The sequence below is a fragment of the Rhinolophus sinicus genome, chromosome 2 (assembly GCF_057876585.1).
Source record: "Rhinolophus sinicus isolate RSI-liver-muscle chromosome 2, RSI-T2T, whole genome shotgun sequence".
NCBI classification, from domain to species: Eukaryota; Metazoa; Chordata; class Mammalia; order Chiroptera; family Rhinolophidae; genus Rhinolophus; species Rhinolophus sinicus.
The window spans coordinates 156,992,112-157,018,704 of NC_142502.1; the positions used below are offsets into that span (position 1 = coordinate 156,992,112).

At 41.6% G+C, this 26,593-nt stretch overlaps 1 protein-coding gene across 1 annotated transcript in view; it reads left to right on the plus strand.

Annotated features, from left to right (window-relative positions):
* LHCGR (luteinizing hormone/choriogonadotropin receptor) overlaps positions 1-26,333 on the plus strand; it is a 53,396-nt gene extending 27,063 nt beyond the window's left edge. Inside the window, exons 7-11 of the mRNA XM_019719178.3 lie at positions 5,282-5,350; positions 10,644-10,718; positions 12,360-12,545; positions 16,595-16,675; positions 21,292-26,333. Coding sequence (XP_019574737.2) covers positions 5,282-5,350; positions 10,644-10,718; positions 12,360-12,545; positions 16,595-16,675; positions 21,292-22,432 — 1,552 coding nt within the window. The 3' untranslated portion in view covers positions 22,433-26,333. The remainder of the gene's footprint in view (positions 1-5,281; positions 5,351-10,643; positions 10,719-12,359; positions 12,546-16,594; positions 16,676-21,291) is intronic.
* The last annotated feature ends 260 nt before the right edge of the window (positions 26,334-26,593 follow it).

Here is a 26,593-nt window from a genome sequence, read left to right on the forward strand (position 1 = left end):
AACTGCCCCCCACGTTCCTCTGTTCTATATGACACTGGTTACTTTGAGGGACCCAGGCCAGTTGTCTGGATTCGTCTGACTGTATTGTCATGACTAGATCCAGGTCAACATTTCTGCAGGAACACTGCAAAGGAGATGTTGTGTCTCTCCCACGGCATCAAACCAGGAGGCACACCGTGTCACGTTGTCCCACTCCTTGGCCAGTCAGTTAAGATAGTAACTGCTAGACCTCTTCTTCATAAGGATGCATACTTCCCTTTGTCGTTAATAAGTAAATCACGGTGGGATAATTTGCATTTGTGTGACTATCACTTGGCCAACAACCTTTCATCCAATGGTTTTGGCATCTGTTGATTATTGTTATTACAATGGGAGTTACAAAATGGTAATTTTATAGTCTACCATTCCTCTACATTTATCAGCCAGCACTCTTCTGTAACAAAGAAGTTTCCTTTTTTTAATCTTCTCCTCTCTCTCATACCCTTTCTCTTGTTAAGGATTACTATGGAACATGGAATAGTCAAAAATTTTATTCAACATATTATAATCCATTGCTGTCATCATTCTGTTGGATGCCTGTCACCTCTTTATTATTACTCATGGTCAAGTCATATAAGCTGACGTGAACTTGGATGAGGTGGAAGGAAACATAAAAACTCCAGTGCTGCAGAAAAGCAGGAGGTATACCCAAATCAGAGAGGGGGACCCCTTGCCATAGAGACTTGAGCCCCACAGAAATGGGGGAATCCTAATGAACATTCAAAACTGGAGTCAAGGTAGCACAGGGCAGTGACCAGCAACAGTTGTCCACACAACCACTGCCAGGGTGTCCACTAGAGAGGGGTCTTTATACAGAGGAATTATTCAGATATAAAAGGACTGCAGCAAAGTACCACATGGAGAAGACAGTAGTGAATTTAGGACCCCTCTTCTTTAGGATGGTGTTTGTATAGCTGTTTGATAAAAATTTGCTTATAGATGTACCACCACAGGGTATATATTCTAAAATAGTATGCTTTGCCCTTCAGCAATGGGGGCCATTTTCTGAGACCCTGAGGATCTGTTCACATAAATTAAGCTTTCTTCTTTGAAATCATCCAAAAAGTAGGTGGCTACATGATCCAAGAGGGAACTATGACAGAATGTTAATATAACCCAAGAAATGCTTTTAGAGCCCCAGGAATATTTGGAGTTTGTTATAAGGCAGCATTCAGAATTAGAGTATCATCCGTGGTTAAGTTCTAAAGCCTGAATCTTATTTTGAATAAAAAGGTGCCATTCTCTCTGTCTGAATCACAATGACTGGTATTTGAATAGAGAACCTAGACAATGCTTTAAAATAAGGTGCAACTATTGTAATAGAGGAGAGGAGAGGGAAATACTTTTCTGTACCTGTGACAGCATCCTCAAAGCAAAGGAAGCCCTTCTTATTTAATTCTGACACCATGGTGTTTTGGAAGAAAGTTATCTGAAGTGACTCTCCAGATGTTTTAAAGGGCAAAACGCATCGTGCACGCCTGACAACATGAGGTCTCCCACTTGCATTTGTAATTTCTCCAGAGTAAGGATGCTACTGTTTTAATCTAAACAATACAGTGCATTCTATTGTGTGAGTCTGGTAAGAACAGAGACGAAGAGCAGCAGCTGAAAAGGAAACAATGAGCCATGTTCTTTGGGAAGTTGGCACAAGAAGGACCTAGGCTATCACACAAAAAAAGTCCAAATGCAAAAATGTCTGCGATACCAATACAGACCAAAGGTGGCTGAGGGTTTTTGGTGAGTTAGTATGTTTGAGGCAGCCCAGGCCATGGAACCGATCTGCTCCACCCAGAAATAGAAAGGCCCTGATAACCCCAGTAAAGTTCATTTAAACAGGTGGCTGCATTTCGTGGAAATTCTGTCCAGAGCATGGAAAGGGAGATTGTTTCCCTCTGTTCTGGTCAGAGAACTAAAGGCCACTGCCAAATAGAATAAAAATAATAGGAACAACACATTAAGCATTTACTATGTTCCAGAACCTATTAATATTTCTAAGTGTTTAACATTATGTTTACTGTTTTCATCCTCACAACAGCCTTTGAGGTCAATGTTATTATTTTCATCCCAATTTTCAGATTAGGAAATTGAGACACAGAGAGGTTAAGTAATTTGCCCAAAGTAAGTCAGTTCATAAGTAGCAGTTTGGGATTCAAGCCCAGGCAGCTGGGCTCGGGGTTTGCAGACTTAACTACGAGGTGGCACTTAGAGCACTGGCATTGTAAGCCCTACAAAAAAGTACAAAATCCTAATATGTATCAAAACTAGGATCGGGGCAGCACCTAGTAGTGATGGGGAATGGCATCCTGACAACTGCTGCAGATTTGCTTTGCCAAAATCAGAGCAGGGGCTACGCTTTCTTGATCACCTACACTAGTAGCCTCATCACTTAGAAAGCAATGAGGGGACTAGACTCCAGACTCAATTCTGACCAACAGACCATCAGATTTGCACTGTGGAAATGAGGAGAGCTGCATCCCCCTAGGGCAGGGGGTCCCAAAGTGGCATTCCCAAGGCTCCCTGGGCAAGCTTGTTATCAAAGTGTGTGTTCCTAGATGTTACTACCAGTCTGACTCCATAGGTCTGCAGCGCACCTGGGCAGCAGGTCTGAGTCTGTATGTTTGGCAAGCAGCTCCAGGTGATTCTGGTTCAGTAGATGGTGGCGAATGCTTTGACAAACACTGGCCTAGGCTTTAAGAAATCCAATTTCAAAGAGGTTCGGAGAAAAGACAGGTATGATTCCTTCATCTAAAAGACATTGCTATAAAGGAATTTGCCACCCCCACCCACCCACCCATGACCAGATACTGCCAAAGAAGAATGTTCTATGTGTAAAAATTTTTTAAATCCCAGTGGGATTGAGTGCTAAGGAGGCAAGAAGGTTGTGTATAATTATGTAAGACAATAGGTCTTACAAAATGGCACCCAATCATCCATTACAGAAGACAGTTAAGAGCTAGTGTGTGAAACTTTAAACTCAGAAGAGTTCTAGAAGAAAGCACAGGAGATGGGGGGAAGTCAAGGAAGGCTCATCCTCCTGCTGAGGGGCGAGGCTGCTGCTACACCAGCCTAACGACTGAGCAGGGCAGCGGGCATTCGGAGATGCCTGGGGTTTTACGGAATGAACGAAAGATGCTCCCCTGCTCCCTCTGAACTCAATCTAATAAGAATTTATGAATTATTTTGTAATCTCGGTATTTTGTGAATCTCAGTGTTCGAATAGCATGCTTCAACATGAGTCCCACTTCTATGTATTTAGAGGCTGATTTGTCTCAGGTGTGCTTGAGTTGATGGAAGGAAACCACATGCACACACACATACACACTATACACATACACATATACCACAGGATGACATTCCATGCTTGCTTTATTTAACGAAGACTAGGGAAACCTTTCAGACAACAGCCGTGTGAAGCAGGAGCAGGTGGAGAATGCGTCTGAAGTGTTTCTCAAGTCACACCCACCAGTCTGTTCCTGACATGGCCATTCCGCTGCCAGCAACCCTGTAAAGGGAAGCTACGGTCTTGCCAGATATAGGAGTTGAATTTTATATTTTACCACAGCCCTTTTTCACTTGAATCTTACATCATTGCTAATGAAGAACTTATACAAATATTTATATTTAAGACTGTGGCTTTCAAACTCATTTGACTATGATTTATAGTAAGAAATTCATCTCCCATAGATTCACTTATTCATCTAATTCATTTAACATATATTTATTGTCATCATCCCAGATGCCAGCCACTGTTCTAGATGCAAAGGATTCTGCAATAAACAAAACGGTCTGAAATCCTCGCTCCCATGAAGCTTACATTGTGCTGGGGAAGGGAGACAATGAACAAGTATAATACAATCATGGGTCAGACAGTGATAAAGCAACAGAGGAAAAACAAATCAGAGAAGGGGGCGGGGAAATGCTGGGGTGCTGGGGGCGGGGAGGAGAGTAGTTTAAACACATCAAACACAGCCCAGCAGGAGGAGGGAAAGGGGGCCTTGTGCATGTCTCAGGGAAGAAAAGTGAAAACAACCAGCAAAACTGATGTGCTAGAAGTAGCCACGGTCGTGTATTCTGGTCACATTTTTGCCTACTGTGGGCTTTAGACAAGTCACTTTCCTCTCTTACCCTATTTCTTTCTTTGCAAAATGAAGAGGGGCCATTTGAATCTCAACAAGTGTCTTTCTGACTGTAACACTTCCCAGCAACTAAGGAGCCTCTTATGTCTTATTCTAGGCAGATATATATACAGAGGATGCCAAAGAAATGTAAATACATGACTTGTATTCATCTTTTGTTATCGGTATATATTGAGCATTACAATTTTAATACAGTTTTTTCCATTCTTAAAACGTGTAGACATTTTTTTTGGCACCTGTGCGTGTGTGTGTGTGTGTGGTGGGTGGGGTACATATAGATAGATAGATAGATAGATAGATAGATAGATAGATAGATAGATAGATAGATAGATATATGCTTATACTTATAGGTATATAACATATAAAAATTGTGAAACAAAATGTCATAAACAGTACTACCCTAATTACATACAACATACTCTCGTATTTTTCATTCTGTTCTAATCACTTCTGTTCCATTTTTTTTAAATGCTCACTGCACCCAACTAAATTGATTTCACTATCCACTAACAGGTCTTAAAGAACTGTTTACAGACATTGAAATCTTCTTGGTTGTGGAGCCAAATATGGCATCACCAACAGCATCTATTCATCCAAGAAAAAGAATAGCTAACTCAGTACGGGCGCCTTGCTCTGCCCTCAGCTTTCAGCAACCCAGAAAGCCCGCATGCTCCCACAGGCCTGTAGAACCAGAGCAAGATCTGAGTGTTAATCTGACAGCTCTGGCCTCAAATCCCAGTTCTGCCACTGCTTTCCTTGACCTTCAGCAAGCTACACAACCGCACTGAGGCTTCGGTTTCTTATCAGGATAATGGAAATGATGACAAAGATTAAATCATAGAATATACGTAGAATGGCCACTCAAGTATTTGGTTCTTAATAAACACGTAAAATTGGTGGTGGTGGTAATGGTGGAGGTGGGGGCAAACTGGAGCAAAAAGAATAGCCTCATTTTACCAGGCCCATAGAATCTAACATGTTGGAGAAACGGAGCTAGATATTGTGAATGCCAGTAACCATCTTAGTAATAAATGTCACAGGAGGAAGAACATGTGATTCCAAACTGTGTTTCTTTCATTCTTAAATCTTCTCTCTTCCCTCTTCAGCAAATTATATGGAAATGGATTTGAAGACATACAAAGTCATGCGTTCAACGGGACAACACTGATTTCCCTGTAAGTATGCTTATTTCCCCAGCTCATGAATAAAAATGAAATATTACTCTGGCTACCAGATCACATTCAATCTTCAGCAACTAACTCAGGACAAAAATAAACTTTCAAGTGGCTAGTCCTCAGTGTTTCGTGCATGTTACTAGGCAACTGGCTGGCTGGAAACCCCAGAGCACCCTGATTTCAAAGAGAGATGCAGTCTGGATACATTAAAGTTGACAGTTTGCTGAAATATTCAACACCCTACTTTAGGCTCGTCCATCTCACAGCCTCCCTCACTAACCCCCTTGCTCAGGGTGAGGGTGTGTTAGAGGCTGACGATTTCAGCAAAGAAATTCCTCCCCTTGGCCCCACTGCTGAGAAATCTAGCAATAGCATTTACCAGCTAATCAGCCACAACAGACCCACTCACAGGCCCCTCTCCCTACTGCAGGGGTGGGGGTGGGGTGGGTAGGTTGCTCCTTTTCCACAGGGGAGAGAAGCCTTGCATTTTCACCACACCCTCTCCCAGTCCCCAGCATCAATAGCCTTTAACGCAAGGGGAGCATCCTGACTGTTTCCTTCATTATTCTCAATCTCTCTTTCTGTGGCTCCTTTTCTAGAAGAGTGGTTCATTCACAAAGCATCCGGAGCAAGGGCTGTTTGAACCATAACAGGTACAAGGTGAAGTAATGATCACACTACAGTTGTGTATAATAGAAACTAAGAGCACACGAAAAGCTCAGCTAAAGCCAAAATTAAGGAAAACAAACAAATGAAAGGGTTTTTATAATACATAGGTCATATAAACCATGACCTACACGAGTCCTCCTCAGACTTGAACATACATAAGCATAACGTGGAGATGGTTAAAACAGATTCCCGGTCCCCACCCCCAGAGATTTTGATTCCGTGGGACTAGGGGAGGGACTGAGAATTTGTAATTTTAACAAGCTCCCAGGAGATGCTAATGCTGCCGGTCTGAAGTTGAGTGGCATAAATGTATATGTACGACATACGATTTATTTTAACTATAGATATTAACGTAAGACCCCATTATACTGACACCATGCTATACAGCTTCGTGGCTAAGAGAGCAGATCTAAGAGTCACTGACTGGAAGTCTATCTCCAATCCCACTATTGCTCAGCTACCTTGAGGAAGTGATTTAACCTTTCTAAGCCACAGTGTTCTCAGTCATAAAATGGAGCCACTGATACGCTTGTTTTGAGGATACCCCCCCAAAACAAAAAGGTCTGTTTTGTGCCCTCAGTGATTGGCACTGAGTAGGTGCTCATTTATTTTTATGACATTAGGGAGTTAATTGTGAATGAGTAATAATTAAATACCATTACATTTTTTATGCTGTTAGCACGAGTCTGGCACATACTAAGTACTCAAGAAATGGTAGCTTTTTAAAAGTTGTGCTTCCTTCCATGGAGTAAATTTTCCCTCATTTTCTTGTTGATTTGAATTTAATGAAGGGTGTACTCTCACCAACCGAATCTGTTTCGGCCAAATTTAAATCAGAGGCATATCCTCTCCCAGCACAGAACTCTCAGGTGCCTCATTCCATCATTCAGTCAACAAGTGCTTGCCAACATCCGCTGTGGTTAAAGGATCACATCATATTCTGGGGGGAGATGAACATGAACGATCCCCGGCATTCGCCCCACAGAAGCTTGTTTACAGCCTAGGAAAAGCATCTCCAAATGGTACAGAAACTATACACTCAGTAGTAACTAGGAAGACAAAGCATGATGCCTGCCCTGTGAGAAGGAAAGTCCTCTGGGAATCCAAAAGCAGGAGAGAAGGAAATCAGAGAAAGCTTTGTAAGACAGGGAGACTTCAAGCAAAGTCCAATTTAGGCAAAGACAGAAGGAAAATGCATTCTGGGCAGCGGACAACACGAAGAACAAATGGCCCAGTGAAGGAAACATAAGACGTGTTCATAGACCAACAAATAGTACCTTCTAGAAACTTGTAGTTGTGGGTTAGGAACAAAGCAGTAAGGGCCTTAGATGCCAGAGTAAAGAATCTGGACTCTCTTCTATGGAAAATGAGATGCTATTGAGAGTTCTGGGATGGGAAGCGTAGTGTAAGGGGGTGCTTAAATAAGGTCCTCTGTTAGCAGGCAGGACAAAGAACTAGAAAGGGCAGTTCAGAGCTAGAGACACAGACACTGTGATTATCCAAACAGAGGGAGCAGCTGAAGTCCTCTGTGGCTGGGGTCACCTGGACAAGGAGGAAAAATAAGAGGACTGGATATAAAATTGGGGAGAAACAAGAAATGAGAACTAGAAGCCAGAGCAAAAGCAAAGGGAAGTAGAAGGAAATGCAGCAGTGTACATCCTTGGGACGTCAGGGAAAAAATAGGACTTGGGGGGGTGGAGGGGAGGGAGACCTTGGTCAGCAGTGTCTCAGCTGCTTCAGAGATGCCAAATGGGAATGGACTTCGCAAAGTCCAGTTGGTCAAAATTCTGCATCCCCACACCTCATTATTGCAAGAAAGAGGAAACCAAGACCACAAATCAATTTCATTCATTTATTCATTCAATAAATATTTATTAAGCATCACTGATATATTAAGCACTATATTAAATGGGTAGAGTAGAAACAGTCCCTGCCTCATCAATTTCTGTTCTAGTGAAGAGACAGACAAGAAGGCAAACAAATAAATAAATGTCTTACAGGTAATGATATGTACCTGCTTGTAGTGATATGTGAAGGGAAGAACCCATCACTGAGATCTGCAGGAGCATGGGGGGGAATGACTGACGTTAGGTCAGGTGCTCAGAATAGCCTCCCAGAAGATATAATGCTTAGGCTGAACTGAAAAGATGACAAGGAGCTCACCATGGCAATAGTGAGGGGAAGTGTGTTACAGAAAGAAGGAGCAGCATGTGCCAAGGTCCTGAGTTGGGAAAGAAAAGAAAAGCTCCAGGAATTGAGAGGTGGCCAGGGTGGCTGTAGGGTCATCACCCAGGGGAAGACGGGTGCAAGATAAACTTGGAGGTGGAGCAGGAATGAATCACGCAGGACTGAGGGGCCAAGGAAAGGAGTCTGAATTTTCTTCAAAGGGCAAGGAGACCCTCTTGGAAGGATTTAAGCAGGGAAGGAGGAGGGGGTTTTCAGAACTGTCAAGCCAAATTTCCAAACTCTACATTCAACCCAGTGTCTTGATACCTTCCTCGTAAAATAGGCCTGTCCAGAGCTCTTCAGAACAATGACACCAAAGCACTGCAAAGTTCGCAAACACACTCCTTACCCAGGCAGGACAAGTGGAGAGAAGCAGCACCAAAATGTTGTCCTCAGACACCTCTAGGGGTCCGAGAGTCAGTCCCGATCATTCCTGTAGCAGCACAGTTAGGAAAGGTTTGGGTGCAGTTTGGGGTTCTCTCACCGTGCTGCCTGTGCTTCTCACACTTGGAGGACCATGTCACTTGGGAGCGTTCCCTAAAGTGACTCCTCAGAAAATGTGCTCGACAAATTTGATTTATTTGTGACCAAGTTACATAACGCAGAGGTATCAGGATACAGAAAGACCTGAGTGTTAACAAAACATGCAAAATGCTGTCAAAAATTTGAAAAGTTAATTTGACCTGGCTAACACGAGGAGTATTTGCTCACAGAGCCCAGTTGCCACGATTGATGACCGTAATTGAACATAATTAAAATAAACCAAATTAGGGAGAAGAGCCATAGAGGCTCGGGAAGGAAAATTTCTTTAGATTTAGATTTTAAACAGCAATTGACTCTGACAAGCTCATCTCTTTGAAAGTGGAGATACACCCAGGGGGTGGATTCTGTGAGAGTGACGGGTGCTTTCTGAGGAAAGGGCTGAGGGATTCCAAGGAAAATGCTCTGTAGAAGCATGTGGAAAACAGCCACCCAGGGAAGGAGATACAGGAGCTTTTGCAGTTTTTAAACAGCAGGTATGATATGGATACAGGCTGAAATACACTGAAGAAGCTGTAATGCTATGAGATGGGTCAGGTAATTATCTAGGCAGCCTGCCGGGGAGAGGGCGTGGGTGTTGGTGCGTCTCTTTTGCCATGTAACACTGTAACCATGGTGCAGAAGAAACTTGTCCCCTTGCTCAAAATCATCACACCAACAATGGATGTATACTGTGCCCACTATCCAGGGTTTCCAGAATGTTCTTTGAGTCACCCCCCTTCTCTTATAGGAAGAACGTGCTGAAAAGAAGGCAGGCAAGCCTGAGCCCAGGACTCCTCTCCCAGTTCCTTGTCCACCCAGAGAAAGGCCTGTGCTTGGAAACACCAGAGTCAGGGCCCAGACAGGGGGCTGCTCTGCAGGGTGGCTGAACCGTTCCTGAGCGGCTCACCCTGCGCTGCTCTGAGCTAAAGGGAGCAGAAGCCCGCAGGTAGCCACTGCCTAGAGCTTTGGGCTTCTGTCATGGCCTTAAGAGCAGCAGCGCTCAGCCCCTTTGTTTCCACAACCCCCATGCCTGGTGATCATCACATACTTAGCACGGACCTAGGACCTACGGGGCACCCAGGGTATGGGACAGTTGTGTACACGGGCTTTACTTCCTCCCCTTTCCCACCCACTGAGAAACGCATATCTGAAAAGGAGTGCAATTAACTTGAGGAGAGGGGTAACTTTCAACAGACCCTACATTTTCTTTCTAAGTGGAGCATTTGCAAACCTTAGGCTCTCACCATAAACAGACCCTGAGACCTCCAAGGTCAGGACAGCTGAGAGCCTTGATGCAGGGCGGGCTGCTCTTCCACCCTTCAGCCTTGAACACTGGAGCAGCAGTTTCATCCTTGCCCAGCTGTCTGATAGTAAATTTCCATAACTCCCGGACAGGAGGGGTGAGTACTTTAAGCTGTAGGACAAAGGGCTCCAAGAAGTAGGGGGGAAATCACAGAGGAAAGGTGGGGCCACACACACTCTCCAGCACCTTCACAATGTCACCGAGCACTAGCTTGTCCTCTTCCCACTTTGCCTACAGCCCCCCCCCCCCCGTGCCCTCTGACCCTGAGCACCATGCAGAGGGGTGTCCAAACTGCAGCCCATGGGCCAACTGTGGCCCACAATCCATTGTTAATTGGCCCACAGCAAATTCCAAAAATATATTTAGTTTACTTAAATAAACCAGGTGAGGCAATAAGTACTTCACCTCGAGTGAGTGGCCCGGCTGTTTGTGTATTTTACCGCATATGGCCCTTGGTGAAAAACGTTGAAAAAAGTTTGGACACCCTGGACTAGTCCAAATGTGTGTGTACACAGCTGTGGCTGGTGACACAGGAGGTGCAAACTCTACTGAGGACGCTGTGCTTCCCCGCAGGGAACTAAAGGAAAATGCCCGCCTGGAGAAGATGCACCTTGGAGCCTTCTGGGGGGCCGCGGGGCCTAACATCTTGTGAGTACAGTGGTGATGCCCCCCTCCCCACCCAGCGTACCCCAACACGCCAGCGTAGGGTGTCCAGCCACATGGTCCCCAGCCTGGTTTGAGGGACATCGGCCTCCACATGTGAAAGGGCTGCCATAACAAAGCTCCACAAACTGGGGGGCAAGGGGCTTTAAACAATAGAAATTTACTGTCTCTCAGTTTAGGAGCCTAGAAGTCTAAAGCAAGGTGTCAGCAGGGTTGGTTCCTTCTGAGGACTGTGAGGAAAAGAGCTGTTTCAGGCCTTTCTTCTTGCTCCTGGTAGTTCATTCTTATTGTGGCAGTATGGCTCCAATCTCCACATAACATTGTGTGTGTGTGTGTGTGTGTGTGTGTGTGTGTGTGTCCATCCAATTGTCCCTCTTTTTATAAGGACACCGAATGAGCTCATCTTAGATCACCCCTGTAAAGACCCTATTTCCATATGAGGTCACATTCTGAGGCACTGGGGGTTGGAACTTCAACATATGAACCTGGGGAGACACGGTTCTACCTATAACACTAAATCTGGACGGCTGCCTCGTGTGCTGGCAGAGGGGGTTGGCTGCCCACCTGGCATTCAGTCATGGCATTCGAGGCCAGAGATCTGACTTGCCCTGGCATTTGGGTGGACAGGGCCGAGTTGCTGTGTATCAGGCTCTCTGAGGGAGCCAGAAGTGGAGTCAAGTTCCCTCAGTTATGGGAGTTCAGTGTAAGGACATGTGGGAAAAGTTGTCAAGTTTATCCATCTACCAACCACCTTTTGCTCCCCTCCCATGTGCTGAGCACTAAGTATTGGGGCAGTTTGCTGGGGGGTGGAGGGGTGGGCTGCGCTGCTAGAAGTGTTTCATGGGGCATCAGCCGCAGCCACTTAGAAAATGGGCAGAATTTTTAAATTCCCACTGACAGCTCTTCTTCCTCACATCTAACTTGCTTGGAGTTTTCTCAGACATTGCCTCAAGTCGAGAAAAAACAAGGAGTTCAGGACACCTTGTTTCCAAAACCTGAATTTGCAACACAGCTCTGCTGGCATAGCCGAGTTTGCTCTTCGGACAGATGAATGCAGTTTGCCTTTAGAGGACGTGCATTCTGCTTCTCGGGGAGACAATGGCCAACACCACACTGCAGCTCTTAAGAGCGTGACCAGCCTGTGCTGCATGAAAACCTACCCCGCGGGGCTTGATCAATCAAAGACCAAGCCTCACCTGAAGCCCTGAGTATTTCCTCCTGGGGTAGAGCACTAAAACTGATGTCACTGCGTGTGCCTGCTGTCTCACAAAGCAGGTAGTTATTTCACTTCTGCTAAGTGTTTCCTTGCAGTAGAGGAAGGCAGAGCGAGGGAGAAAGGAATCAGGAGAGGAGAGAGAGAGGAATGCTAATGAATGTATGGCAGGTACACGGAGTTATACTCAACCTTGAAAAGAATAATGGGATCCATACGAGGGAAAAAACACAGCATAGCTTTTTTGACTTTAGATCTTAATGAGCGTGAAATGGAAAATTAGAGGAAAGGCAAGATGGAGAAAAGATTCCTCAGAATCTAGAAGGAGACCGTTGTTTAGAGGAGGTTTTCATTCTATAAATCAAATGTACCAAATAAATAAATAAAAAGCCTTTCTCCTTTTTATTTTTCAGGGATATTTCTTCCACCAAACTGCAGGCTCTGCCTAGCTATGGGCTGGAGTCCATTCAGACGCTAATAGCCACATCATCCTATTCTCTAAAAAAATTGCCATCGAGAGAACAATTTACCAATCTCCTGGATGCCACATTGACTTATCCCAGCCACTGCTGTGCTTTCAGAAACTTGCCAGCAAAAGAGTAAGTGAAAAACAAAAGGTAAGCCTGCCAAGCTGTGGCAGAAACCCCAGATATCAAAATAGTCAACTGGTCCACGGTTCCATGCCCCTCCTGTCCCCTCCTTCTAGACCAACTCCTTACCCACGGGGTCACCCCCAGATAGACAAGAAGAAAACGAACCATCCTGTTTCCTCCTGAAAGCCAATTCCAAAGAGTCAATTCAGCCAGCAGCTAGACCTTTATACCCTATTCTAGGCTAATTGAATCATAGCCTTAAATTAGACTATGATAGCAGCTGCAAAATGGAGTACAAAACTGGCGCCTTGAAGATCAATTAGCTCTAATCCTTACCAGAAAGCATAATTTTTATGCAGTGAAAGAAGTGACCTCAAGAGGGTAAATTTTACCTAACGTCTTAATATTTAATTAGAAAATAAAATAAAAAATAAAAAACACACACAAAGCACTACAGAAGGTTTTTGTTTTTGTTTAAGCTATTTCTCTTCCTGTAGAAGACCACCTTACGTTTCAGAACAGAATCCTAGATCCTTAAGGATTAACTTAGTGTGGAAACAAAAAGGGCAAAAGCTCCTGGCTGGATTGTGTCCAGTGAGGGGCATCTTACTGATTCAACTGATTCACTTTAATCCAGAACGGAATGGCAGAGTGTGCAGGATTTCATTCTTTCCTTAAAGCACTGCTTTCCAAGATTTTTTTTTTTTTTTTTGACTGAGCTGCATAGTAAGAAACACCATTTTTACATTGCAACTCAGTACACATCACACATGTAACTGAAATAAAAGTAATACTTAACTTTTTACATGCGATATACTGATATTTTCTTGTCTATTTTACTCTATTTCATGTTTGTTTGTTTCTTTGTTTTTAATGCTAGTTTGATGTACTCTATTGTTTTCATGACCTACTACCCATTGGAAAAACATTGTCCTAAAGGGATATTATGCAGCCTAAAAAGATATTCTCAATCAATTAATTAGATGAGGCATTGAGAGAGTGACACTAGGATCTTGCTGTCTTTGTTTGGAATCAACTTATTTGTAATTAATCAACTAGCATGTATTATTGGACACACCTACTTTACGCCTTGCATAGGTATGTGTAATTCTATCTGTGGCTTATTTTTTATTATTAAAGTTGACATATGATATTAGTTTCAGGTGTACAACATAGTGATTTGACATTTATGTATCTTACGATGTGATCACTATGCTAAGTCTAGTAACCATCTGTCAACATGCAAAGTTATTATGATATTATTGCCTATAGTCCCTGTGCTGTACACGACTTCCTTGTGGCTTGTTTATTTTATAACTGGAAGTTTGTACCTCTTATTCCCCTTCACCTTTTTTGCCCATCCCTCCACTCCCTCCCCTCTGGCAACCATCAGCTTGTTCTCTCTATATATGGGTCTGTTTCTGTTTTGTTTTGTTTGTTCATTTGTTTTTTTACATTCTACATATAAGTGAGATCATACGGTATTTGTCTTTCTCTGACTGACTTATTTCACTTAGCATAGGGTCCTCTAGGTCCATCCATGTTGTCCATCCATTATTTTTATCACTGAGTAAGATTCCATTGTGTGTGTGTGTGTGTGTGTGTGTGTGTATCTGTGTGTGTATCACATCTTCTTTATCTATTCATCTATCAATGGACATATAGGTTGCTTCTATATCTTGACTATTGTAAATAATGTTGCAATTCCAAAAGTGGAATTGCTGGATCATAAGGTAGTTCTATTTTTAATTTTTATAGGAATCTCCACACTGTTTCCTATAGTGGCTGCACCAATTTACAATCCCACCTACAGTGCACGAGAGTTCCCTTTTCTCCACATCCTCACCAACACTTGATGTTTTTTTGTATCTGAATCTTTGGCGGCAACCAGAAGGCAAACCACTCACTGTAGTTAGAGAGCCATGAACCATTAACTGAGCTTCAAAGAACATTAATTGAGCATTTACAATGTTCCGAACACTGTGCAAAAGTCTGCAGATACATATAGATGAATAAGGGCTCATCCCAAGCCTCACAGAGTCATGAACAACTGTATGGGACTAACACACAAGAGAGCCAATGCTTATGTGCAATACAGCAATGTTATGCTAGAGCTGAGAGCGGGAGTGCTCTGGGAGCATAGAGGAAGAGTTTCTAAACGACAGAAAGGCTTATGGAAGGCTTTCTGAGGAAGTGACTTCTGCTGGGCCTTGAAGAACAGGTAGGCATTGGCTAGACAGGTGTGGGAGGGAAGCATGCCAAAAATACAAACTAGTTCCTGTGAAGGCACAAAGGGAAGAGACAACAGGATAAAAGTCATTCAGAAAAACTAGAACAAGAAGATTTCCGCGTACATGGAGGAAGATGAGTGAGGAGAGGAAACCAGGGAGAGGTGGTACACGATGGGCTCTGAGTGCCAGGCCAAGGTGTTTAGAGGATGGGAAACCAGTGAAGCATTCAAAACAAAAGTACCCAGAGTTGCTTTTGTAAAATATCACTCTGGCCGCAGAATGGAGGATGGGTCGGAAGTGAGCAAAGCTGGTGAGAGACCAACTAGAAACACAATACAGACACTGGTTTATGATAAAGCTGATTCCGAACACCACTTTTGTGGCAAAACAGTCACATCCCCCCTGAAATTACTGACATGTAAAAACTTTAGTTCAGGGTTTTTTATTCCGTTAGATGAAAGAGACTAGGTAAAAAGGGGGGATGGGATTAGACAACCGTGGGCCAGTATCAAAGTGTAATGGGAATGCAGTCACAGAGAGGTTGGGATTACAAGGTCTGACTGACTCCTTCTGTACACCTAAAGCTCGAAACCTTGGATGCTAATGAGGATGGAGAGCCTGAAGCAGGGCCAGTGGAATGTTAGTGCAAACTCTGAGTCACCGCTTGCCCTGCAGCTGCTGAGTCTGGATAATGCTCACAGCTGCCTGAGCACGTGGCCCCAAAGACCTCCTTGGTATCTGTGATTAAAATTTTTAAAAAATAGAGTAGACGGAACCCAGTGCTATTATCTGAAGGCCAAGAACAACCACATTCCATGTTAACTGCAGACTGGTTCACACAGAATCTCTACGTGTCAGATTAGAGCCAGCGTGTGTGTCTCTCTCTCTCGCTCTCTCTCTCGTTCTCTCTGTCTCACACACACAATTTGATCCAAATTTGAGGATTTATAATCCTCACCCAAAATAACAAGCTGATTAATTTTTTTAAAGTGAGTCCAGTAGGTCAAATAGTTGTGATATATTCTCCACCTTCCTGCTTTTATACAAAGTTGTTCCCACAAAGAATTGTCTTGTTAATACTGGGGAAGAATAATATATAGAAATGTCTAGTTTGGATTGTCTCATTTCTCCTTCCTCCTTAGGAAAGGTTGAGGTTCTCACAGCCTACTGTCCTTTTTTCTATTTCTTCATCCACTTTTTCTTTGTTCCTCCCTTTGGCTTCACTTTAGGAAATGGAAGTACAGGCCTTCTTTTAATTCCTTGCCATTCCTCTCACCCCCTTTTCTATTGGCTGCACTTCTTAAACAGAAAGATGAAGGAAGAAGGATCACCCACATACACTCCTGCACATAACTAAAAAAAGCAGAAAATTCACACAATGATGTCAGGTCCAGCATCTTCAAATCCTTACAAAAGAAATCCCCAGTTACAATTCAAAGCCATGAACTCGAAAGGGTTATTTGTTCGTCAAGGTCAACGTGGTGAGGAGAGTGGAGAGGAGCAAACCGTAACATACCACAAAGGTAGATTTTAATGAGCATTGAAAACTCCGTGATTCAATGTGACAAATTTAAGTTTTCTCATCTCTAGAGCCCACACAAAACACTTAGCATTCAGAAGCATTTTATCTAAGCTGGAAGCACTCTAATGACAATTCAGAAGCCTGTACTCTCTCCCCAGGAAGTGTTTCAGTTAGGACAATGGGGCAGAACACGAAGCTGGTGCAATAGGTAAAGAATTTGGATGAACAAAGTATAAATAGACCTGATCAGATTTAAAGACCAAAAGCTCAACTGCTTTTTTTTCCCACCTCTTCTCCTTCAGGCAGAATTTTTCCTTTTCCATTTTTGAAAACTTTTCCAAACAATGTGAAAGCACAGCAAGGAAACCAAATAATGAAACACTGTAAGTATTTGCATGCAAAGAAACTCAGGAAGCCATATTTCATTCTGTGTGCCCCTTATTATTATTATCAGTGCCCACAATTTTCTTTTGATAAAAGTCTTGGTTGGGGGGATATTTGCAAAGCATTTTTAATAGCTTTAAAATGGGAACTTTTCTGTGTAAGTGGCATCCAGTTGATCAGGTATCTCGTTCAACTGGATTAAAAAAAAAAAAACTCTCTTAAAAAGTACCTACATGTTCATTCTACAATTAAATTCTCCTCAGAAATTAAAATTTTATTTGCAAGTATTTTGATGTCACTAAGGGCTTGTTTGAATGACAGCTTCATTTGCAGGAATTTTCACTAGTCACATGATCAGCATTCCGCAAAGATTAGCTGATGGATGGTAGACACAACTTCTAGAAGGAGCTACTTCCTTCAAAGAGACTTAACACCACCTTGACCACTCTGCTCTGGAGCGTAAAATTACTCGGCCTTAACGCTATCACTAACATACATGGATGGGAGCGATGTTTCCATTCTACTGATTTTTTAAACATTTTCCCTGGCTGCCTTGGCATTTCCCACACCTTCAAATGTAAAAGAGCATGCCTCAAAGTGTAACCCCAGGATCCCCTTGCCACATTTACTGTGATTTCGAAGTTTTATTATTCCCCCCATGTGTCCTTCAGGCTACAAAGCCAGGTGCCATTCTAAGATACTTTGCCAATCTCCATTCCCTCTTCTACATCTTTTTTTCTTTTCTCTTCCCCCCACCCCCCCACATCAGTCTACAAGTTATATAGAGGCCAGCAGTAGGGTAGTAAGATGGAAGGACCCTGAGCTTCTTTGCTCCTCTGAGTTGGATATGAACCCTTGGCGGTGGTGTTCCTGTAACACTGGGTATCCCTGGACAGCACTTACCTTTTCTGAGACTTTTGTCCTCATCTGTAAGGGACAGCAGAAATATCATTTGGCTTTCAGTACTATGACAGTGAAGGGAGTTGTTGAAGAATGTGACAGGACCTAGGGTACATTATAAATATTATGCTCTGAATCCTTCTTTTCTTTTTCTTTTAATTAGGTCTTTCACCATCTAGTCTCCAGTGTTCCCTTTTCTCACCCTTCCCACTCTTCTCTCTTGATATTCTCTCCATCAGTCACCGTCCACATAACTCTTTTGCAACCATATGGCTTTTCAGTCATCAACAGGAAACCACTTCTGGGTACAATGGTAGCATCAAGGGGTGGTTTGGGGGAGTGGAGACTGTAGCTCACTCTCAACAATCCTCACTAGCCCTCACCATAAGCCTTCCCAAATGCACATACAATCTCGAGTTTGTTAGGCTAACACTACCTTCAAACAAGTCCCCTCATCTTCAGCATCCCCAAAACTATCTGAAATTAATACATAATCTAAGTAAGAAGAGTGTGCTTCCTGTAAAAACATTTATGATAAATCCCCTTCCTCCGCTTCCCAACAGACCATTATTCCTAAGTCCCTAGAGTCGAGAAATTCTAGAGCCAGCCCGTAAGCCTCGTCTGCTCTCCCCAAGATATCATGGTGTCCTGTACTGCTATGGCTCTCTTAAATGCCGGTATTTTCTCCTTTCTTTGCTCATTGTGACTGAAGCAGGGGTGCTACTGCTTCTCCTCCCCCTGACTCAGTATTGCTAAGCCTGTATGTCCATTCACATTCCCTGCATAAGCCGTCAGTACTAACGACAGCTCTGTGCTGCGTTTTGTCAGTAAGCGTGCTGCTGCCCTCAGGAGCCATCCCGGGACACAAAGGTAAGTAGCAGCATGTGGATATCTGGTCTGAAGACAAGTCACCAAGGAGGAAACTGCTAGACATATGCCCAACAGCGCATGGAAAGACAGGGCAAAGGCCCAGGAGAGTGGGAGAGGAAATATGTTTGACCTCTTAATGACACAAATTTATTCCGAAATCATGGCAGAATTTTTAGAAGCTTTTGAATTAGTGCTTCTAGCAGCTGAAGTGGTTTTGAAAAGGGGAAAGGAATAAGGGAAATGAAGGCAGCGATTGTTGGAAAGTTTTCACCTGGTTTAATAAAGGCTATTATTTTGTAGGAATCATCCAGGGAGCTTGCTTAAGATGTAGATTCCTGGGCTCTGTCCCTAGACAGTTTGATTCAGCATTTAAAGTAAAGCCAGGCATCTTCATTTTGCAAACACCCTGGGGATTCTGATGGAAGTGTTTTAAGGACCACACTTCGAAAAACTCCGATTGAGAGATAGTGAAATAGAGGAAAGGACCCCAGACGATGGGTATGACAACCTACTGCTGCCACTAGAGCCTAGTGCTGAGGAATCTCAGGCAGGTCATTCCCTCCTTTTATCGTGATTTCCTTACCAGTAAAATGAGGGGTTCATTGAGATAGTCCTTAAGGACCTTTCTAATGCTAAGAAATAACCTATCTTCTTTCATCGTTCTTTATAACCACCATAGCTCTTTAAAAAATTAAAAAATAGGTAATTACATTGATGTGCATGAGATGAAGACAAACTAATGTGCTACTTATATTAGTAAATATTTTATTATTAAATAAAACAGGTGAGGCTCCTTTGCAGTCTTCTGCACATAGCAATAGTCCTTCTCTAGGTCCAAATGGGTTTCTACGCTATTCTAGCAACTTTTTGGAGTCCCAGGTCATGGATAGCTTTCTCTTCTTTTTTTTTAATCTGTGTTCTTTCGCTTCAGTAATTGTATTGCTCAAATACATCATTTCATCCACTCACTGAATTAGATACACACTTCCTTAGAGAGCGCATGAGAAGCTAAGTGTTGAGAGTGGAGAAAAATACTCATTTAACATGTTAGGAACCTTCAGGTGAAATCCTTACTTGTAATGGCCCTGCAGAAGAAAAAGTTATGCCCCATTCTCCAGCTCCCGGGATTATAGTAGCAAACGGTGGGCAAAGAGAAAATGCGTTGAGCCTACACACATCATACTATATACAGTCACTGTCCCTACATCCCCTCAGTTCCTCTCAGAGCCAGAATCACTCTGATTTATTCATCCCACAAACATTTATTGAATGATTACTCTGCGCCAAAACTGTGTGAGGCGCTGAGATTTCAGAAAGAAATAAAACCTAGTCCCTGCCTTCAAGGAGCTAATACACTATCTAAGACATACACGCACAATGGCAATGTGGTTTGATAATTACAATAGTACTTAAGTGCAGCCATGGCACAGGGAAGGAGTAATAAACTTCTTGGAATTGTAGAATCAAGAAAGACGGTCACAGAGGAGCGTATCTTTAAAGATGAGGAGCAATTCACGAGAGAGATGAGGAGAGAAAGAAGAAATAACGCATACGTACTAGGACTGAGGGCTGAAACGTTAGAACTTACTCTGAGAGCCACAAGTCATGTCATGTGACCAAAAGAAAGGTCGCACAGGGGATTTGCAAGATAATTATAAGAACCCCTAACATTCACTGAGCACTTAATACGCGTCAGGCATTATTCCAAACATTCTACATGTGTTGATGCATTTAATCCTTGCACAACCCTACCAAGGATGGTATAATTATTATCCCTATTTGGCAAATGACGACCTTGAGACACGAAGCTGTTAAGTAACTCTCCTGGTTTACACAGCCTGTAAAGACTGGAACCCAGGTGGTCTTCCTCCATGGCCAATGTTCTGAATTGTGGAGCACTACTGCTTCCTGGAGACGAGACCATTACAGGAGGCAGAACCCAGATCAGGGAGGGACGTGGAGGTCACCACAAGGAATCTGGATTTTATCCCATAGCCAGCGAGAACCTAGGGAAAGTTTGAACTCACAGATTTCTGCTTAAGAAAGGCTGTTCCAGGAGGAATGTACCGATGGACTGGGAGATGGCTAAAATTGGAGGAAGGACGACAGGAAGAAACGTAACAAACGTAACTGGACCTAAGAGACGGTGAAAACCTGAACTCACACAGTAGCAGTGGGGTTGGAATTGTCCTTCACCAGGGACAGAGTCCCTCTTCAGTCCGCTCTCTGAATTTGATGTATATCCCTAAGGAGTATCAGTTTTCACCATTTCTTCTTATTGTCCACACGACATTCTTCCTCTGCTTCTGTTTCTAGACATCTATCCTTGGTTTCTGTTTCTCAACTGGGCTATTTGGTTAGCAGGGACTTAAGTGCAAGCAAGCCCACCAGCAGCCGACTATCCTCAGTGTGAGCAGTCCAATCCCACTTGGGTTCGACCACAGACAGCTGGATAGCATTTTGGTTGGCAACTAAATGAGATAAATAGCTAAGAAAATGCCAAGAAAGAATTCTTTTTGATTTAACAAGCATATATTGTGTCTCTAAATTTGTTTTCCAAAGAAAATCATGCTCTGTAAACAGCTTCATTAAGTCTTTGCATCAGTGCATAAAATCCGTATATAAAAGAGCCTAAATGGTTTTGTATTCCCGTCTTTAAAAACTCCTACATCAATTCAGAGTTCTCAGCTAATTTAACAAATAAACGTAAGATTGAGACTGTTGTGGCTTTGTTTCCTTTAGCTTCCTAGGCTTTAAAAAAACACTAAGGATGGTTGGATTTTTTAAAAAATAATCAGAATCATGGAAAATCCCTTTACATTGAGCTTCAATATTCTTCTTACAGTTATTCTGCCATCTTTGCTGAGAGCGAACTGAGTGGCTGGGATTATGACTATGGTTTCTGCTCACCCAAGACACTCCGATGTGCTCCGGAACCAGACGCTTTTAATCCCTGTGAAGATATTATGGGCTATGACTTCCTTAGGGTCCTGATTTGGTTGATTAATATCTTAGCCATCATGGGAAACATGACTGTCCTCTTTGTTCTCCTGACCAGTCGTTACAAACTGACAGTGCCCCGTTTTCTTATGTGTAATCTCTCCTTTGCAGACTTTTGCATGGGGCTCTATCTGCTGCTCATCGCCTCAGTTGATTCCCAAACCAAAGGGCAGTATTATAACCATGCCATAGACTGGCAGACGGGAAGTGGGTGTAGCGCTGCTGGCTTTTTCACTGTATTTGCAAGTGAACTTTCTGTCTATACCCTCACGGTCATCACACTAGAAAGATGGCACACCATCACCTATGCTATTCAGCTGGACCAGAAGCTACGATTAAGACATGCCATTCCAATTATGCTTGGAGGATGGCTCTTCTCTACCCTAATTGCCATGTTGCCCCTTGTGGGTGTCAGCAATTACATGAAGGTCAGCATTTGCCTCCCCATGGATGTGGAAAGCACTCTCTCACAAGTCTACATATTAACCATCCTGATACTCAACGTCATGGCCTTCGTCATCATTTGTGCTTGTTACATTAAAATTTATTTTGCAGTTCAAAATCCAGGGCTGATGGCGACCAACAAAGATACAAAGATTGCTAAGAAAATGGCCATCCTCATCTTCACCGATTTCACCTGCATGGCGCCTATCTCTTTTTTTGCCATCTCAGCTGCCTTCAAAGTACCCCTTATTACAGTAACCAACTCTAAAGTTTTACTGGTTCTTTTTTACCCTGTCAATTCTTGTGCCAATCCATTTCTGTATGCAATTTTCACAAAGGCATTCCGAAGGGATTTCTTTCTGTTGCTGAGCAAATTTGGCTGCTGTAAACGTCGGGCTGAACTTTACAGAAGGAAGGATGTTTCCACCTACAAAAATGGCTTCACTGAATCAAATAAGCCTTCCCAGTCCACTCTGAAGTTGACCTCATTGCACTGTCAATATACAGCTGTCCTAGACAAGACTCGTTGTAAAGAGTGTTAACTGTCACATCGGTAACCACATTATTGAATCCTACTTAAATATGTAAAAAAATTATCTGTACCAGTAATTTTAACAAAGAGTTGGTTTTAGGAAATTATTCTTAGGCACACTAGGCAAAAAGAGACTTACATCTAGCTCTAAGTGTGGGCCATAACCATCACCAGCCTGAAAACTATTTGTCATTGATTGGTACATGATGATAAACAGTAGAGAAGTTGAGAGTATTTAAAAACTTTTACAGCAATTTTGACAGAGTAATTTTATGTCTGCGGAATCTAGTATTAAAAAAGCGAGGTAGTATTTTACGTCTTCGTTTTTTTTTTCCTCTCATTTCATCTTTCTAGTAATTTTTATTGCGTTTTACAAAAATATGAACTCATAACAGATTTGAAATTTTAAATAACTGGTCCTTTTCCTTGGATAGTTTAAGAAGCACAGTCTAGAGATGCACTGTCCAAGATGGTTGTCACTAGCCACATGTACCTAAATTAAATTAAATTAAAAATGTAGTTCCTCATTTGCACTAGTCACATGTCAAGTGCTCAGTAGCCACATGTGACCAGTGGCTACCATACTGGACAGCACAGATACAGAATATTTTCATCATCACAGAAAAGTTCTATTGGCTAGTGCTATTATAGAGACTCGTCTATCTCTTGTCTAGGTTCTACTATTTAAAATTTAATGTAAGTAAGCATTTAAAAGCACATTTGAGCCTATTTTTTTGGTTCAGTGTTTAGACTCCAAGCATCGCTGAAACATTAAATAGTAAATTGTAAACTCCTTGTGGGTAGTAACCCTAACTCAATATTGTTTTCCTGTCTCCTCACTCAGGATCTTGGCAATGGTGTGCAAGAATTATGCTAAATTACAGTGAAGCTTTGAAATCTATAAGGGAAAAAATGTTTCTTTGTTTTTTTCTTTCAACAGCCCCATCTTTTTTTAAGTAGAAGAAAATATTTAAATATTTAAAAATATTTAACTTTCATCCTTTTCTTTGGTGGGTATAGACATATGTCTGTAACATTTGCTAGAAAGTATTTTCTCAAAATTGACTCGTACAGGACGATGAAATTATGGTTTTAATTTCAGTGGGGTTTTTTTTTTGTATGTTCTTTAGACTTTTTAAAATAATTTTTATCGAAAGCTTATTATATGACAAACATCTTGATTATTTTATATATGTTAACCCATTTAATCTTCATAAAACTATGATCGTAGGGAAAAACCTATTACAATTTCCCCAAGTTCTCAAAACTAATAAAAGACTCAACTAATAAGATTCAAACTCAAAGTTCTGATTCAGGGCCTCAGCACCTTAACCACTGCATTTTCCTGCTTACCCTACTGGTAAATCATACTAGTCATCCAAAGGCTTAATGTGTTCCAGGTTCCTTAAATTTTCCCCAGTATTTTGTTGCGAACATTTTCGAACATACAGTTGAAAGAATTATACAGTGCATACCCATAGACTTAGAGTCAATATTTTACTTGTTTCACTACAAATCTATATAATTACCTATCTAGTATTTATCTATCCATCCATCATTTCTGGTGCATTTTAAAGTAAACTGCAGGTATCAGTACTTGTCAGCCCTAAACACTCCAGCATGCTTATCATTAACCAAGATTCAATATTTGTTTACATTTTTAGGCAAAAATTACATACGGTGAAATGGACACATCCTAAGCATACCATTTAATGACTTTTGAGAATTGCACACACCCATGTAACCAAAAACCTCTATGAAGATATAGAACACTATCACCCTCTGAAAGTTCCCTCATGCAGTTTCCTAATTATTCCCTCACCCCACCTCTCAGAGGTAACAATAATTCTGATTTTTCCCCATAGATCAACTTCGCCTGTTCTAGAACTTCATATAAGTGGAATCATACAGTATACTCTTTTGTGTAAGGCCTCTTTCACTCAACACAATGTTTTTGCTATTCATCCATGCTGTTGCTTAAACCAGTAGTTCATTGCTGAGTAGTAGTCCATTATATGAATCTAATACTGTTTTCTATTCTCCTACTGATGGATATCTGGGCTATTTCCAGTTTGTAGCTCTCCTTTGACATTTTATTAAATAATTGTACAGTCATAACTAGGCTCTCTACACATTTAGTCTGCTTTCAATCTTTATGCCATTGTACAGATTCAAAATAGATTATACAAGACTATAAACTTTATAAAATATCACTTCTCTGTGTTTCTCACACTTCTGACTTTCACTCCCTAACCAGTAACTTGTCTTTACTCAGATGTAATCCTCTCTCATAAGTTAGTGTTCTAGAATTTGTTTCAGTGGCATGAGAGAATACTCATTCGTCATGTTGCTATATATATATATATACAATAAACTTTTTGATTCATACATAAATCCCAGATCAAAAACAACTAAGTAAACAAAACAGCAGAAAGTAAAAGAAAGGAAAAAACTAAAATATATCCTTGTGGAGAAACTTCACTTAAGTTATATACTCTAAAATATTGTTTGAACCCAAGGCCCTTATACACATACTCTAAAAATAACTTGTGTGGCCTTTTCCACAAATATTGATCTTTATTTTGTACATTATAATTTAAGTTTCAACACATAGAGTCAGACTTTACTGACTCCCTCATTCTCATATCCTTTCACTCACTAAGAACTTCCTTTGAATTATATTCCACATCAGTTTATTTTGCATTCCTACTGCCTTTTTTTTTTTTTTTTTTCAAATCACACAGGGCTTCGTTGACCCCATCAAATAACTTTATTCACATCTCAGGCCACTTCCCCTTCCCTCTGGAATACCACCATATCCTCCCTCGTTTTTATTTACATACAATCTTTCCTATGCTCACACTCTCATATCCAGCACCACAGGTTAATCTTCCTAAAATCCTATTTCATCTTATTACATCCCTGCCAAAAATCCCAAGCAGCTCATCTGTACCCATGAAGTCTCAGCTCCTAGCCAAACATTCAAAGAGCTCCAGAATCCATCCTCAAATATGCTCCCTTTATTTCCTGTTTTTCTACATGAAACAAATTGTTCCACTTCCTTTTTCCTAGCCATGTCCTATGCATCTCCATTCTGGTGCCCATGCCACTCTTACCTTACCACCTGAAACACCTTCTACCTTACTTGTCCTCTTTCTTCATCCTTTAAGACCCCAGCTACAGGTTTATCTTCATTATCAAGCTCTCCTTATTCCAGCCCCACCCCCCAATCCACTATAGTCAAGACACCTCCTTTATCTGAAATAAAGTAGGGCATAAATAATAAATATGTAACCTACAATGGTTTCTCTCTTTGGACTTCTTTAGCACTTGTCATCCATATCACTCATTTGTCTTTTATTCTGCACTGCTGGGAATTATTATCTTTACTGTATAGTGTACCTCTTATGTCACCTATGTTATAGATTTCTTTAGTGCTACACTCATCTTTCTTACTTCTTTGTTTCTCCCACTATATCTGCCCTAGAGCCTTACACATGGTATGTGTATTTTTGTAGCTGATTCACTTTTATAGCTGATATAAATATAAAACAATCCTTGTTAAAAAGCCTTTCCCTTCTGTGAGATGGTCTCATAGAAAGTGTGTGTATTCTTAAGCTGTATAATGTCGCATACATAAATCACAAAAACAGCAAATGCTCAAGAAATTTATATTTCTATCTTGTATTTTCTTACAATGTTTGATATTATCACTGTAGGTTGCAAAATGACCAAAAAGGATTAATGAACCCAGAATAACTCATCTAATCTTATGAAATATTTTCAAAAGGTATTTTGTCCTCCATTCACAACATTTGCTGGAAAGTGCCTTGTTTTAGTTTCCTCACAAATGTAGTAAGTCCTTGTGTAAATTAAAAATCTTTATGTCACAGATTTCAATAAACGTGTTCATAATTGGGAATAATCTTTTCTTTGAAATGTGCAATATTTTTATTAATATCGAGTTTCTCCCTAAGTGTTATTACCATGGGCTTTCTATTTATAATTTAGCTTTCTAGTTGTAAGTCACAAAGTTCCCACCTGGCTTAGAGTATATTTACATGCAAAACAGCATAATATTCACCTACTAACATGACTCAAAAGAAAAGCGCCCACTAAATTCCCCTGCTCACCACTTCAATTAACTGTTGCTATTCATTGTTATTAGTTT